A 16,115-nucleotide genomic window follows, 5' to 3' on the forward strand; every position below is an offset into this window, starting at 1 on the left:
AATATAAAATATAAGGGAACGGAAGGGAAAAATAATACATCCATGTATTCTCGTACTAAATATTATTTCAACATAGGTGTGTTCAGTAGTCTAGTAGCTAGTTAATATACAGTTTTGGGCCGCAGACAACACATTCAAATAATATTTACAGAGAAGTTTCTTATATATAATGCATGAGCTGTACCGATCGCCGCCCGCTCGTGACGCGCGAGACGGTACGAATCGTACAAATATAATAAACAAAAAAATGTCCCTCGCTCCAAACTTGATTATTTTAATATCAATAGAAATAATAAAACGAATATCACGAACACTATCAATTGGGCTAATAATAATTAACACGAACGTCACAAACGTCTCTATGATAAATACAATAGTTACAAATAAAAACGTGGATTCAGATACCATCGAAATAGCAACGAATGGCGGCAGACCCGAGGAGCGGGACGGATCGCCGCGTCAGAGGTTTGATGACGGAGCTAAGAGCGCGATTGGTGGAAAGTATATTGAAACTCAAATAAAGAGCAACTTTGAAAACGGCATCGACTCCTTCACGAGGCCGAGGCGGTCGTCTGAGATATGTCAATCGAGTAGGGCGGGCGGTCGCCGGGCTTTCTTTGGTACTTATTTAAGTCGACGGTGTCGTGTCGACGAAAATGAAGTGACGCTCCAAACGTTGAGTTACTTCACAGAGCCAGCGCCGCCGAGCGCTTGTCACGACTCTTATTGCGGGCCAGTGTGCGAGCTTTACACGCCGCCGTGTTCTGGAGATGCTGAAATAAGAGACGAGACAGTTGAGCAAATTCATTCAAACACATAGAAATAAGGTGAAGTTCATTAATATATCGTATAGCCTCGCTAACAGTCCGACTCACTCTCTGCAGTTTGTTGAGTTTAGCTCTAGGCGCGGCGTGCGGCGCGGCCGGCGGCAGGCCCAGTGCGGTCCGGAGCTCGGGCGCGTGCGGCGCGAGCACCGCCAGGCCGGCGCCGAGCGCCGCCGCCAGCGCCGAGTACGCGCCGCGCGCCGCCCAGCTGTCCACGCACAGAGTCTCCGCCCCCACGCGGACTCGTTCCTCGTCGATCTCGCCGTCCTCGAAGTACTTGAGGATGTCCCTGAAGGTGGCGCGCTGCAGCTTACGGTCCCTCTTCGCGCGATACTTGTGCGAGTCCCGCGCCAGCAGCGCCAGGCGCGGCGCGGCGGCGGGCTCGTCCCAGGCCACGTGACCGTCCGCGTCGCCGTCCGCGGCCCGCTCGTGCGCGGCGGCGAGGGCGCAGCCGGCCGCGAGGCGCACGTCCAGGCTGCAAGCGTCCAGCAGCTCGGCCAGGCGGGTGAAGGAGGGCGGGCGCTCGCGAAGCGTGGCGGCGGCGTGTCGCCCGTCCAGCAGCGCCAGCAGTAGCGCCCACCCGTCCAGCGCGGCCGCGTGCCACGACCCCTCCTCCACCGCCGCTCCCGATATTTTCACACTGCCGTCGCCCTGAGACACAACATACTGTTAATGATCATCCAGCATCAGAGCTTCCGTTACATTATAAAAGTCCAAAACTAAACAAGTCAAGGCGTCAAACTTCGTGAATTATTCCACGGCCGTGACTCACAAGTACTAAACTGAGTGACATTGAGCGAGTCGGTCGTTGCCTCTTTATCTTATTGGTCGGTAAATGTCGCTCGTTGCTCGGAGGCGTCTTTGTTCCGCATTGTTTTACATGACCATACAGTTTCATTAGCGTGTACATACAAATTTTATTACATTTCGATGTATTGTTGAAAAAAATATCTATAGTACAAACTATTTCAAATCAAATTTGCATTTTTGCTTCACAACCACATTATCTGTGTAAGAAGCCGTAATACTTCCTCCATCATAATTGTTCAGTCACTTAACAATAAATCTTGTTTCATTTCCTGCTAAACAGCATATTTATATCAATTTTTTTTTATCGACTAAACCTTGCTTACAAAATATTTACCTTGAGGTAGCTGCCGCTGAATATGGTCTCAAACATCTTCATTACTTCTAAAATTTCATTGAGATCTTCTTCTAGCAGATAGCAGAGTACGGCCAGAGATGAACAGCACTAGGGGTTGTTAAAGACCATTTAGGGAAACATATAAGTAATTAATGTATTATAGGCGTCAAATGACTGGGAAAAATATATCAAAGAAAGTGTCAAACATTACAATGTAAATTACCTCAGTACGAGTGTCTAGCGAGGCCGTTTTGTCAGTGGCAGCAGCAAACAGAGCCGGACGGACTTCAGACATGAATTCTTCAGTACCTTCTTCACCAATCTAATTAACAAACAAAGATTAGTCGTTAGTGATTGTTTTATAGCAGTTAATTACTATGGATAATTATCAAAACTAATTAACAATAAGAGTTTAAACAAATAAATTCATTAATATGATTTGACAAGTTAAAAATTTTAATATACCTGTAAAGCCAATAGCGGGGCGACAGCGGCCGCGGCCTTCTTCTCTCCGTCTTTGCCCCTCCTCAGAGCCTTAGTGATGTGTTCGGCTAGTGTGACCCTCTGTCCGCTCAATAAATGAGCCAGGTAACGTCTTTGTAAAGCATTACGTAGCGCAACCAGAGCGGCAGCGCGAGCCGCGTTAGCTCTAGCACTAAGCGCATCAATGATTTCTAGCACTTTCTCTTCTAATTTTTCTTGAATTTCATTTTCTGGAATATTAAATTCTTTTAACTGCAGTTTACTATCTGGTTACGAAGCGGAAATGAGATGTCCTAGCAACAGAGTATGCATAACTAAAGCCCCTCATGATAACGGAACAGTGTATTGATCACATGTCCATCAACTAACCCGTGCATTCATTATTCAATTCCGACAATGGGTATGTAAACGACGTAGGTTTATGCACTGATAGAGGTGGATATCTCGGTCTGCCCTGACGGCTTCTCAGAGCGACTTGATATCCTGCTATATGTGTTATAATTCAAGCATTCCGTTGTATGAACATTGTATAGAAGACATAATTTATCAGTAATCGTGAAGTAATAGCTATGTATTCAAGAGTTGATACATTGCATAAAGATTGTAGCATTAAGTAATTAATTAAAATAGCCATTTTAGTGTTACATACCCGCATCGTCGTGGCTCCTCAAGTCCGACTGTCCCGATGTTTCTGAGTAGTTGTCATTGGTCATATCAATTCCAGCATCCTCGTCTGATGAGTATGGCAACTCAGTTCTTCTATGCTCTGTACACATTATTATCAATAAAATCAATCTATTCATAGATTTAGAGTAGTTTTTTAAACATATTTTAAATGTCAATTGTTGCCTGCGCCAGCTGTTCACCTTTTTTATGTAATAATGATAAGGAGTTTATAATATTTGTATTTGAAATACATAAAATTATGCAATAGTTATTATTTTATTTTTGTTTTCGAGAGAATGTAAACTATTCTATGTTTTTTAAAGTTTAATGCTTGACCTACTTTAATCTTTTGTTGTTAATTTATTACTTGACAAATCGCCTTTTTCATGTTGACTTACATTTATTATAAAAGGAAAGTATTTTAGTTACAAGGGCATTCGGCATATGGATAAACAAATTTGTAACTTTTTGGGACTCATTTGCTGTTTCTACTATTTAAATCAATTTCATTACATTCTACATACATATAATATTGTTTCCGAAAAAAAAAAAAATTCTATCACTAATTATTACAGAAAATTGTAATGTTTTTTTTTATTATGAATGACGACAAACATCTATAGAAGAATAAACAATGCATTTGTTATATAATTTTAAGCTTATTATCAGGTGTTGTGGTGAAGGTCATCAATTATTCTTGTTATATATACTAGTTGCCAAAGGTTACTTGCACGCGGGAACAATGTTATGAAATAGGGAAAGTAAGTGTTACGTTTAGATTAGGAAGGACGTTTGTTACATAAAATGTAGGTTAAAACAAAAAAAAAAATCAATCATCACACGTTGTCAAGCCCTCGTTAATCTTCACGTGCAGAAATACGTGGATTCATGATTATTGCAAGCAACTAAGAGCACAAGGTCAACGTGTGATTTTACTCAGAGCAAATTCCTAACATTACATTTTACCAAAGATATACAACGCATTCACAGTAATTGTTATAAGCTTACCATATTTTCCTTTTTTCTTTCCTTTAGGCATTGTGCTTGTTAGTTCCGGAAACTTAGAGCAAAAGAAATATATATTCACTATTAATTAAACTAGGTTTCTCACTTAATCAAGACGGAGAAAAGTTAAGTATATCAGTTCTTATAGTACAATTTGGGCACCGAATATAACATAAAACTAAAATTTCAGAAAAACTTTTTAACATGTTTAACCGTGTAACATGCACACGCGACTCCGCTTATATGCGTTATGATATCTGAGTCTGACAACTCACGCTTGTCATTATATGGAAAATTACACCATCTTGGCCGCCATTTTGAAATAAGTGTTTACACATAGTACATATCATTTTCTTAAAATAAAAGAGGCTCATAAATAGAAAACCTCTTATTGTTGAAGATATTATATTGTTGAATATATTATTTTGTTAAAATAAATACTAATTATACAAAATAAACAATTCTGTGATAAAATTGATATGTAATTATAATTTGGAATTTAAAAAAGCAGACGATATATATATATATATAAATCTATTTCAGTTGTCTTATTGTGTCTGTGTTTCTTTTTCGGTTGGTTTTTTGTTAGAAAAACACACAGTTATTTGCATTAAATCTTTGTCATGAAACTATATGACGTGGTGCAATAGTATGAAATTATAAAATGTCGACGATCCTTTGTGACTAATACGTTCATAGTTTCGCATAATATTACGTCATTAAGCCACATTATAATGTTGTGAAGTAATGTTTATTAAAATATTATATAATTATTACTGAAAATTTTAATTAATATCTTAATTAAAATATATTTAAATATAACATATTTCTGTATTCAATTGAATAAACTCTCCACATTTTTATCTTAAAGTAATTTCATCGAATTTGTAATTTGTCTCGTTACAAATAAATAGTCATTACATACTCATTATGATTTTGGATAAATAATTCGATAATTTTTACAAGTTCATTAGAAAATTCAAATGACAAAGATAATTATATTACTATTATTTTGGTCTATACGATCACAAAACTTCTTTTCAGCTGTGGATTCAATGATTTTTTTAATACTTTTAATATTCGTTTTCCCCTTTTTAGGATTTGTTTAAAATATATTATGTTTATTTATACATGTACAGTTATATGTAATCATAGCGATTTAGAAAATTCATTTAGAAAAGTAATAACAACCCTTAAGTAGTGTATTTTATTTAAGTCTATACAATACTCGTTAAAATTATTCTTTGTTATATTTATCAAATTCTCTGGTTTTCGAATATAGGTTGCTTTAAATTTAAAAAAAATGTGCAATATTAAATCAAAAACATTACATACAAAGTAGTAAAACACTACTTATAGATGAAATTATATTCTGAATCCTTCATAAAGGTACTGGAAAGGCGAAAATGAGTTGTCGGAAGCATAGGTGTAATAAAACTCTTATATCCTCGATTACTGATTCTATAAAATCCGTTTGTATGTATGAATAATTGCGCAATCGGTTTTCATTTACTCGTCTTTTATATATTTATTTGCTTAGCGTGAAATAAGATTGATCTCAATTTCTTTATCGCTTTGATTCCATCTTACTTATGTATGAAAACATGTTGAGTTACAATTTTCTACTTATTACTCATCACTTGAACATTGGATTTTTTAATGAAATGGTTGTTACATATATTGAACAGAAGGTTTGCTCAGGAGGAGAATATTTGCGCTATATATGATGAGTGGCAAATCTTTTTTTAAAAAATACTATTATGAAAGTAATGTGCCTAAGTTGCGACATGAATTTGGTGAATAATTTTCTACATGAGTAATTTTTTTTAGCTTAATTTTAGTCATATACCAGTGATTTCGAAATTGACGCAGGTATGTTCCAGGGGTCCACAAGATACATGCCTGAGATAGTCTGTCGTGACAAAAAATAAGGGGAAAAAATAAAGGATTGGGAGAGGAGGGGATGAGTTCATTAAAATTTGTAGTGTCATAGTGATGAACTAAAAAATTGGTGTGAGTTAAAAGTTTTATAAAGATGGTCGAGGTAGATGGTAGAGGTGGATGGAGTCTGTGGTAAAGGTACTACAGCTCGAAGGTGGACTGGCTCGACCGGGGAAATACCATCCTCTCACAGAAGATCTGCGTAAAGGAATCTTACATGGCTGCGTTTTGTCCGATGAGTAAGAGAGCCGTTTGCCCTTTCCCTGTTCCCAAGTTCCCAACCTTTCCTGCCCTTTCCGTTTTCCCACCCTTTCCCCTCGTTTCTCGTTTGCCCTCTTTATCATAAAAGAAAGCTACCAATGTTTTTCAGCAACTGTTTATTATATACACTTGCAAATTTTATGTTCGATACGATGTTTCCAAAAATTTAAACCATTTTCCATATTTAGTAGTACTCTCTACATTTTTATAGAGTTTTGTTTAGTTCTATAAGTCAAAAAAGCTTGTAAATCATGACGATCACATTAAGACGTCGATCGTATTAAGATAATTGCTTGTCTTAATCATTTGTTTTTAAATAATATACGCTAAATAGTAAATGACTTTTAAATACACAACAGAATTTTAAAATGTTAATTGACTAAATAGATGATGATATATTTATAAAAAAAATGGATTTAAATGAGTAAATTTTGAGTAGAAATAAAATAGGTACATTTATTAAATAGGAAAAGGTAAAGTTACTTATCGTAAAACTAGCGTCTGTAAGTAATTCGCTTATGTTTGTTCTCAAATGCAAATTCGGCAACGCAATGAGTTACAAACTAATACTTTTTGTATTTAAGTAGCTTCAGTATTGGAACGCATTGAATGTACTGTCAATTATAATGATAGACATTTATGTACATAAGTCTGTCAAACTAACATAGTATGTAGTTAAAATTATAATTCTATTATATTTTAAATCCAATTAATCATCTGGTATCAACTGTTGCACAGAACTCGTATTGCTATTGATAAATATCAAAAAAAAAAAACATCTCTTATATCTGATTTAATATTAAAATCTTACAATCATTATTAAAATAAGGAACGTGACTTTCAAACTTACTAAAAGATGGTAAAATTGTTACAATTTTAATAAACTTTGATACAACACAACATAAATATCAATAAACTAATATTCATATCCACTGCAGCTGAGAGATTCCTTTGCTCCTGGGGTCTCTCATCCTTACTGCCCACATGATCTTTCCATCGAGCTCTCTCTTCGTTAGAACCAAACAATTTCCCAAATTTGTATTCTGCACACTGCACCGTAACCATGGGAGGGATTCCTAGGAAGATCAAGCGGGAGCTTTTCCTCTTCAAGGAGCTGGCCCCTCGCATCTCCTCTAACTCTCTTCCATTTATATACCACCGTATCTCCGTCTCTGGATCTCCTCGACAGTACGCCTGCATGTCGTCTCCTTCGCCGAACTCCTCATCGAGCCCCTCGAGTAATGGCTTTCTGTGCTCATGTCCGTGAACTTCCATATAGGCCGTTCGAGTAGCAAATTTATAAGGTGGCACATCCCTCTCGATGTCACACCTGTACAACCCTGTCGCCTCCTCTGTGAGTGAGCCGAGTTTCAACCTGCACGCCGTCGGTCCACAAATTATAAGCTCGACTCTCCCGACTCCTAGAACTGGGAATGATCTCGTGCTGGGAGCTGCGCCCGGTCTGTATCTGAAGAATTCGTTAGGCCCTTTGAACCAGTTGAGTAATGTAAAGTTAGCGTCATATCTGCACTCGATCTCAACTTCTTCCTGTCCCGGAGCTATGACTTCCGGCACTATGAGGTGTGTGATGTTGAACGGTCGTGCTTGTGCCAGGCTCGTCAGTAGGAACAGCGCTGTAACCAGCATGTTTTCGGGCCGCGCGCGCGCACGACACTGCTCCCTCGCCTGACGCGTTCTTAATTAAACAGTTTATTAAACTCCGACACTTAACCGTCAAACGTTCCCGCTGGATTAAGGGGGATATTTTCTCATTTCTAATTGATAGACAATCTTGTAATTAGATTTTCGTTGGGGTTCTATACTATGGGTGGCTGTTTTTTGTACAATTAGTAACGCAGTCATTAGTACGCATCATAAAGTAAAAAATATTATTTTTATTAAGTTTAATGAACGATGGTGTGTGTAACGTTTTGTAATGTTTTTGAATTTTTAATTATAATCGTATTCAAAAATTAAAATAGTTCTATGCTACGTATTTCAAGAGAATCTCCGTTTTGTTGACGTTGTTTTGTAAAATATTCAATTTAATACTAAATACATATATAGTTTTTTAAGACAGTACGATAAAAAAGGGTTAAAGGTGACGCTCCTCGTGAAAATTACGCGCTAAATGTGTCATCAATTTTAAGCGAGCTAGATTGATATAATCCGCCGTCTCACTGTATACAAGTGGAGAGATGGCTCCAGCCATATTTGGAAACATTTTGAATGTCGGGTACAATAAAAAAACAAGTAATGACATATGTTTTTTGGAATAGCAATGCCTTTTTATAATTGGAATGTTAATTAGTGACGTGATGGATGTTAATTCAGATCCTAATATTAATATTAAGTGTCAAGTTACCGATATTTTCAAACTTTTTCGAATTGTATATGCTTGATCATGAAACCATAGTTCACACTAGTAGGCACTGAGTGATTTAATTTGTTTGGCATTGCACCAATCTCATCCTAATATGATAGTCCTTTGTTGGTGTTATTACATATTTTTAACATTAATCGTCGTTGAAATGACCATTTAACTAATATTCAAATGGAAAACAAGAATAAAAATTCATCGACACAAGCAGGGTTCGAACTCGCAACCTCCAGAAAATCGAAAGGTATAAAGTAGCTGCAACATCTTCTTCCTGAGGTTCCAGATTTGAATGTGACGAATTTTCAGTTTTGTATTTTCCACATGAATTTTGATTAAACTTCTTATTTAAATGTTAAAAACCGTTAAATATCCACCAAAACGTAATAGATACGGACACGGTTTTTCTGCTTGATCGCATATGAATATGGCACATCACTAATATTAATGTGTAGGAAGTATTTTGAGTGACTATGAGACTATGAGATTTAATTATTAAATCAGACACTTCTATCGAAAGCAGTGAAGGAAATGAAACAAAGCAGTACAAAGGTCATTAAGGGCCGATCCTCGATATAAAGCCGTTTACAATTCGTTCTCGGTTCAATCTCGGTTTGATAAAATATTCATCATCATCATCATCATCATCATCATCAGCCTATTGGTGCCCACTGCTGAGCTAAGGCCTCTTCTCCCATGGAGAAGGTTAGAGCATTAATCACCACGCTTGCTCAAGACGGGTTGCCGATTTCAATCTTATAATTTGAAATTATAAGACCAGGTTTCCTCACGATGTTTTCCTTCACCGTCCGTCAGTGGTGTCTAAATACTTTTACAAAGTACATAAGACTCGGAAAAGATCACATTGATACTTGTCAGGTTTTGCAACCGGCGCCCTTACGTATGAGAGGCGGGCCTTTTACCGCCAGGACACCACGACCTACTTACGATAAAATATTATGAAGTAAAAAATATATATATAAAGGAACTCGGTAGGTAATTGTAGTGTTGGTGTTTGACTTAATATCTTGTTGCAAGAATACAAACGAAGGTTTCATCAAATAAGTACTTCTAAAAGTATCTTCTTTAAAAAATATATGACACGTGGAGTGTGAATCGGTCAAGTCCCAGTCGCCGAATTATTTTTTTGTAATATTTTACCTCTGTTCGTCACAATTTAGAATTTCGGCTGAATAATAGATGAGATTTAATATCTAAGGAGTTATTTTCCTATGTCCTGACAATCATAGCAAAAGCTTTCTTACCATCCCATTAGATTTCTTACATGGCACGTTCTATGTCGTCGGAGAATTGTTTCAGAACATTGTTCGACCTATATAATACCTATATAATTTCTAATAGTCATATAAATCTCTAAGACATTTTTTTAATTTCTAAATAAGTAATTGAATTTGTTTTAATTTTTCAAAATACAAAACGTCATTTTTTTTGTGTCGTTGTAAAAGGTTTTGACATCACTGATCCAATTTACAAAAAATCTATAGGCATAGAGAAGCTTGAAACTTTACATCATTTAATTTTAAAACATCATTCCTTGCTTATTGTGTACATAGAAACTACATAAGCCATATCAAACATATTAACTTTAATTAAAATAGATTTACTGAATTAGTATTGATATACAAACAAAGAAATAACAAGAAAGTATTGTTTTATAATGACCCGTGTCTAGATTTAAAAAAATAAATCTACGCAAGCAATGATTCATCTAATGTTTTCTAACGTCACAAATATCTCAGTCGTGTTTGCACAATATATGGAAACGGTGACGTCATGCCTACGTCATCGGATTATATGGCTTGGGATCTTTTACCGTTGGAGTTTCTCGTAATATTGAGTCAATATAGATGTTGTTATTTTTCTATATTGACCTCTACAGACATTTCGAAATATATCCTTAGCACATTGCAATCTTATATAATATTTTATTATCACTTTTATAATGTGAATTTAGTATTACTTTATGAGTGTAATATTATGAAATTTTATATGCTGTTATTGAAAACGTGCCGAGATAAAACTTTATATTTTCTTTTTATGTTGAAATTATTTTTAATATTTTTTTAATAAAATCTGATTACGATAACACTATTTCTGAAGAACGGTTGTAAGCGGATATTATATCATGTATTAATAAAAAAAGAGTTGTTATCTTGACTTTCATGTCGTATGGATAGTTGCTATTATGACTTTGTTTGTAAAAAAGTTGTCATTAAGAATCATGTTATGTAATTGTTATCATGACTTATTTTACTTTCATTATTATTTAATTCTGGTAAGTGGTAGGTATTGGTCGTAGCCGGAGCTCTTACCATCTCGCTTCTGAAGTGTGCCCACGCGTCTCGGAAACAAGACATTACAATTTTATTAGCGGTAATATCCTTAAGTGTTATCAGTCTAATTGAATAATGCATCGCTATAGCCGCTACTGTATATTATAATAAACTAGTGTTCTTGGCGTGGCTTCATCTGTACATTAATAAATCTTAATCGTTAATTGCTCTAGTTTTAACGTACTTTAAGTACCCTGTTAATAGTAAATTACAGTATGAGAGCATGGATATTAAAATATATAGTTTTGCTTTGAAATAATTGTGATGAAATAATATACTAACAAGCAAATAAATTCTCATACATATTCAGACCTAATATTGTTATCGCAGTATATACAAGGTGAATTTTCTTGGAAGCGGTCGGGCCTTTATCCAATAGTTGCCGGATATCTTGAAGCGATATAAACCCTGATTGAATTTATGATAGAATTAATCAACTCTGAGATTAGGTGCACTTTGATTGAGTTATACTCATTAATTATTATTACATTAGATGTGGTAAATGAGTGATATTTAACAAGAAATACGAAACAAAGTATCTTTTTTTAAATGAAAATAAGAATTACATAAGAGTATACCTTGTGCTTTATTACCGTGCTATACTAAGAACTCGTAAGCTCCAGACCTTTGTTATTTTATAAAAGCTAAAGGTTTGTCAGCGTTTGCTCCTAATGCAGGTAAGAACAATGGCGCAGTATAAAATTTGGGTTGCAGTGAATTTGGCAGGTAAACGGTAATAAAGGTGTGTAAACTACAGATCTACTCTCGTCAAATAGACAATAGTGAAGAGCGATTGTTTTGGTATTAGCTTTAAAATATCAATATACAACACATTATTCATTCCCCGGAACTTATCATAGTGGCAACCCCTTGCCACACACAGACACAGTTACTGTTCAGGGATTATTTTTTTCATTAATTTGTAAATGCACATATCAGCAAAAATAATATTATACATACAAATATAATATATTATATAATACAAAGGTTCATTTAATATTAATTATAAGAGTAATATCGATAATGTTATAACATACGTTATCATGTAATCGCTGGTTGTTATATAAATCGGTAATAATTAGACGATGTTCCTCCTTAGGAAGACGTTTTACCTATTTTCAACCCCTTTGCCAGACAAGCAATGTAAATGTTAAAAAGAAATTAGTCATTTTTGGTCCCTTTATGTGACTAATATTTTTAGGCTAGAAAAGATATTTGTTGCTAGAACTAGTTGAAATTGTTATTCACACTATATATACAGACACCTAGTTTCTTGAAAATCTAAAATAAACTGTAATTTAAAACAGAAATAAGGCACTACACATATTGGATACTCATAATTATTTTATAGTGCACAGTTATTTCTGCCATCTACAACTTAATCTTGTACCAATTCGAAGACCAGTGTACGACGTTCATTTTTAGTATTTACTTGTGCACATAGATGGCGCTTTACGTATTATATATTTCTTAACTATGACTTATACACTCGTCAGGTTTCTGGTTTGTAAGAGTTATTAAAAGAAATAAAAAAGGAATTGATTTTTTTAAAAACGTCAAGAAAATTGGGTTGAATAAAGTGAATTTACATAATATTTGCTATATTATATACCTATAGCTAATAGGAGATAAAAGCGAGGGAACGCAAACAAGGTTATGTAAATGAGTGTTGAGAATGTATCCAACTTTGGTATTTGAAACGACAGAAATATTTTTTTCATAAAAACATAGGTATATGCAGGTATGTCATTACAAATCTAAATGGCTGTTTACAACGTACTATGTTATAAAAAAAAACAAGTCTGAAAAAGTTATATGTATTTGATATTCATTTAAAACGATCAGAACAATTTTATTTTTGAATGTGAATTAATACCACGGTCAATAGAACAGGGACGTTTTGATGTATTAGAAGTAGATACTTAGTCGTTTTTAGTGAACCGTTCCACAAGCTTACATAGTAATAGGACAAATCTACATTAATAGGTACTAACACGTGACAAGATTTATTACTGAAAAACAGATAACGCCCAGTTCGTAATTTAAATATGGTATAGGAAACTTGTGGTAATTATTTGTTTTGACCAGATTCGGTGCACAAGTGACGTTCAGGAATTTTTACAGTGCGAATGTTACTGGTGTAAAAGAAATAACTTATCAATGTTTTTCGTAATGATCACGTACATTAAGCTTTTATATGTTAGTCATGCAAATGTAGCTCTAAAAGATAGGTCTAGTATACACTGAAATAGACTCTTTGGGATCTTCTTCCATAGAAATTGTAAAAGAATGTTTCGTGACTCAAATAAATACTAACAAATGAAACAGACATTGCAAGGACAGCATGACATTTTTCTGTAAAATTACAAAATACAAGCGTCAGGTTTTTGAGAGAATATCCGAATTCCGAACCTATGAGACCGTTCATTACTGCAATGGCATGCAAAGCGAGTCACTCGTTCTTTTGACATGTGCTTATTCCAGCTCACTGAAAATGTTTCAGGAGGTTTATTAAAAAGATTTTTATTAATAGTTATATCATATTAATGATGCTTTTATGTAATTATGTGTTATTTATCTTTCCTATGATGACGCGAATGTTTAAATTTTTTTTTTGTTATCCACTGGATTCGCTTAATGAAGCAGGCTATGTATTTTATTCTCACACCCATATGAAGTTCCTTCATGAAGTAGTTATTAAAAAACGGCATCATTACGACTTAAGAATGAAAGCTAACTCGCAAAGCGTCATGAACGCGATATCCTAGTTTGGAACCAACTCGTCTCAATAAACTTTTTATTTTATGTCCATAGATGTTTTGCATTAGCGCGGTATTATGCTAACTTGTAGTATATAAGCAAATTATCTTTGAAATGTATGATGGGAATATGTAGGTGATAACAGACATTCTCCTCCTCTCTTCTTGTTAACGCAATTTTAATGAACCGTTTGATCGTAACGTCTTCTTATAAAGACATTTAAAATTGTGACTACATAATGATGTCAGCGTGTTAGCTCTTGGTAGATGGTAGGTGATCTGCAAGACATACTGACGTAATTTTTATTGGAGTATTCACAAAATATTCTTTTTATTAGTTTCGACTTCACTTTAGCTGGTAGCTTTAACGGCTTTAACAGCGTCACCAGGAGGGGAGGGGGGGGGAAATATGCAGTATATGTTTTTATTAACATATTTCTTATTGATATCTTGTTATCAAGAAGCTTAATATATATTGGAAATGGAATAAAATTTTTATTACTATAATAGTTCAATCAAAAATACGTGTATTATGATTAATGTCAATGTATTATATAGTAATCGATATAAAATCTGATGCTGTCATAACTCACCCAAGTACATAGTTTTATTTATAAAAGATATCTCGTTTCGTTGGATTTACTAATAGTACGGTTTATCGTTTCTGTGACGAGTATCACAGTTTTAAGTGTTTTTTTTTATGTGGGCTGTTTAATTGGATTTTTTTTTAAATTACGAACTACTCTGTATTATTTCAGATGTTAGTAGTAATCTTTTGTGACTGTAACTTTTACTATATAAAAGTATTTTTTTATTCATTAAATGTTCGTTATTAAGTTAAATAATTTATCAAAATCAAGTCGATTGTACAGGCGACGAAAAAGTTTATCAAACATTTCGACACCAAGTAATATAATAATAATTAGACAAATAACTGATGCGCGTTGTTCAATCAAATTGATTACGTATCTGTAATAAATTATACATATTTTAAAAATACACATTGTTCTTTTTACCATATTGGAGTGATATGGAAGAAGCGTTTTAATTTTATATAGTTATCTGTGGAAACTTTTGATTTTATATCTATTTCATAGGAATGTCAAAGACCATCTGTCATGATAACGTCACTCTACCAACATTGTAATAACTTGCAAAAACAATGATTTCGACCACTGTTACAGTTGCAATATTTTTAATAAAGGTGACACTTTTAAAATAATCGTCTTGGAGTGAAGGGTGAGAAGACATTATTCAAGTAATATAACGTTTTATTCAATGAAAATATTCAGTACCCATTTTACAAGGGATCCACCTGGCGTCGCATAAATCAAAGCGGCTTACGGAATATCTGCGTTATTAAAATTGGAACGATACTTGGATAAAACGCTATAAACTATTTTTTAAATTATTATGAAAATAAATTAAAATCAGTTTGTGTCCGAAAAACCGTTCTGGTCGGATTTATATCGTGTAATTATATTTACGGCAGCCTTTTGTAGTGGTTCAATGTTTAAAGTTATTGAATTAATTTTTGTTGTAAATGTTTGACTATTTTCAATATTATTATTAATACTGTTTTTAAAATAAATTTATATATTTAATCTGTGCAATCAATTTAAAATGATGCGAGAATAATTTTGATCTTCACTAAATAGTTTTTTACTCTGTGTTATACATATATTGTTTTTTTTTTTATTTAACTAACACTTGTGCTGTACATCAAACATATTTACCTCCATTAGATATGCGATCCAGTGACGTCTCTGTCTCAAGGACCGCCATGCGACATGGCGTGCCACACGCTACTTCCAAGTGATAATGGATACCGAATACCACTTGTATTATGATGTATTCTGATTTCGTTTTATGTTTTAAGGACAATAAACTATTTATGTGTGAATATTCACTATGATGTGGCCGTGTAATATCTGTTTCATTACGGTATTAAATAAGTTGTAATAATCTCTTACGATTTCATTGTTTTTGCTGGCGTTTCATTTTTCAAGACCTTATTTCTATTGTTTTGTACTTTAGGCTACCGGTCGACTGGTTGCCATGACGGGTACACAAAAGAATATTGTTACAATAGTCATTTTTTACCCAATGATTTTTTAGAGATAATTCTTGATTTAAAGTAATATTGTCTCTTACTACGGTACTGTACATATCTTTGGAGTATAATAGAAAAAGTTTTACATCTATATCACAATATATTTCGCAGTGAATGGAGACTTCCACATTGATTGTCTTACGACTATGTTTACCCCGACTCGTGAAATAGATGAGAAGTTAGCCCAT

At 34.3% G+C, this 16,115-nt stretch overlaps 2 protein-coding genes and 1 long non-coding RNA gene across 3 annotated transcripts; 1 reads left to right on the top strand and 2 right to left on the bottom strand.

The window, feature by feature from the left end:
* Positions 1-45: 45 nt before the first annotated feature.
* LOC116766071 (interferon-related developmental regulator 2) lies at positions 46-4,422 on the bottom strand. Its single transcript, XM_032655728.2, has 7 exons — positions 4,126-4,422; positions 3,101-3,217; positions 2,434-2,681; positions 2,192-2,290; positions 1,969-2,076; positions 876-1,475; positions 46-773 (listed from the first exon to the last, which is right to left on the bottom strand). Exons 1-7 carry the CDS (start codon positions 4,154-4,156, stop codon positions 687-689), a joined length of 1,290 nt encoding a protein of 429 aa, XP_032511619.1. The 5' UTR covers positions 4,157-4,422; the 3' UTR covers positions 46-686.
* A 2,764-nt stretch (positions 4,423-7,186) lies between these two features.
* On the bottom strand, positions 7,187-8,007 carry LOC116765621 (uncharacterized). Its single transcript, XM_032655165.2, has one exon. The coding sequence runs from the start codon at positions 7,969-7,971 to the stop codon at positions 7,201-7,203; it is 771 nt and encodes a 256-aa protein (XP_032511056.1). The 5' UTR covers positions 7,972-8,007; the 3' UTR covers positions 7,187-7,200.
* Positions 8,008-14,943: 6,936 nt separating this feature from the next.
* On the top strand, positions 14,944-15,801 carry LOC116765810 (uncharacterized). The gene is made up of 2 exons (XR_004353190.2): positions 14,944-15,053; positions 15,560-15,801. It is a non-coding gene; the product is annotated as an uncharacterized LOC116765810 (long non-coding RNA).
* The last annotated feature ends 314 nt before the right edge of the window (positions 15,802-16,115 follow it).

Source organism: Danaus plexippus, chromosome 11 (genome assembly GCF_018135715.1).
Source record: "Danaus plexippus chromosome 11, MEX_DaPlex, whole genome shotgun sequence".
Taxonomy (NCBI): domain Eukaryota; kingdom Metazoa; phylum Arthropoda; class Insecta; order Lepidoptera; family Nymphalidae; genus Danaus; species Danaus plexippus.

Coding starts and splice junctions, on each gene's coding strand:
- LOC116766071 (XM_032655728.2), bottom strand. CDS start 4,156: ATGCCTAAAGGAAAGAAAAAAGGAAAATATG. Junction 2,291..2,433: donor CCCCGCTATTGGCTTTACAG/GTATATTAAAAT, acceptor TTTGTTAATTAG/ATTGGTGAAGAAGGTACTGA. Junction 774..875: donor AACTCAACAAACTGCAGAGA/GTGAGTCGGACT, acceptor CTCTTATTTCAG/CATCTCCAGAACACGGCGGC.
- LOC116765621 (XM_032655165.2), bottom strand. CDS start 7,971: ATGCTGGTTACAGCGCTGTTCCTACTGACGAGCCTGGCACAAGCACGA.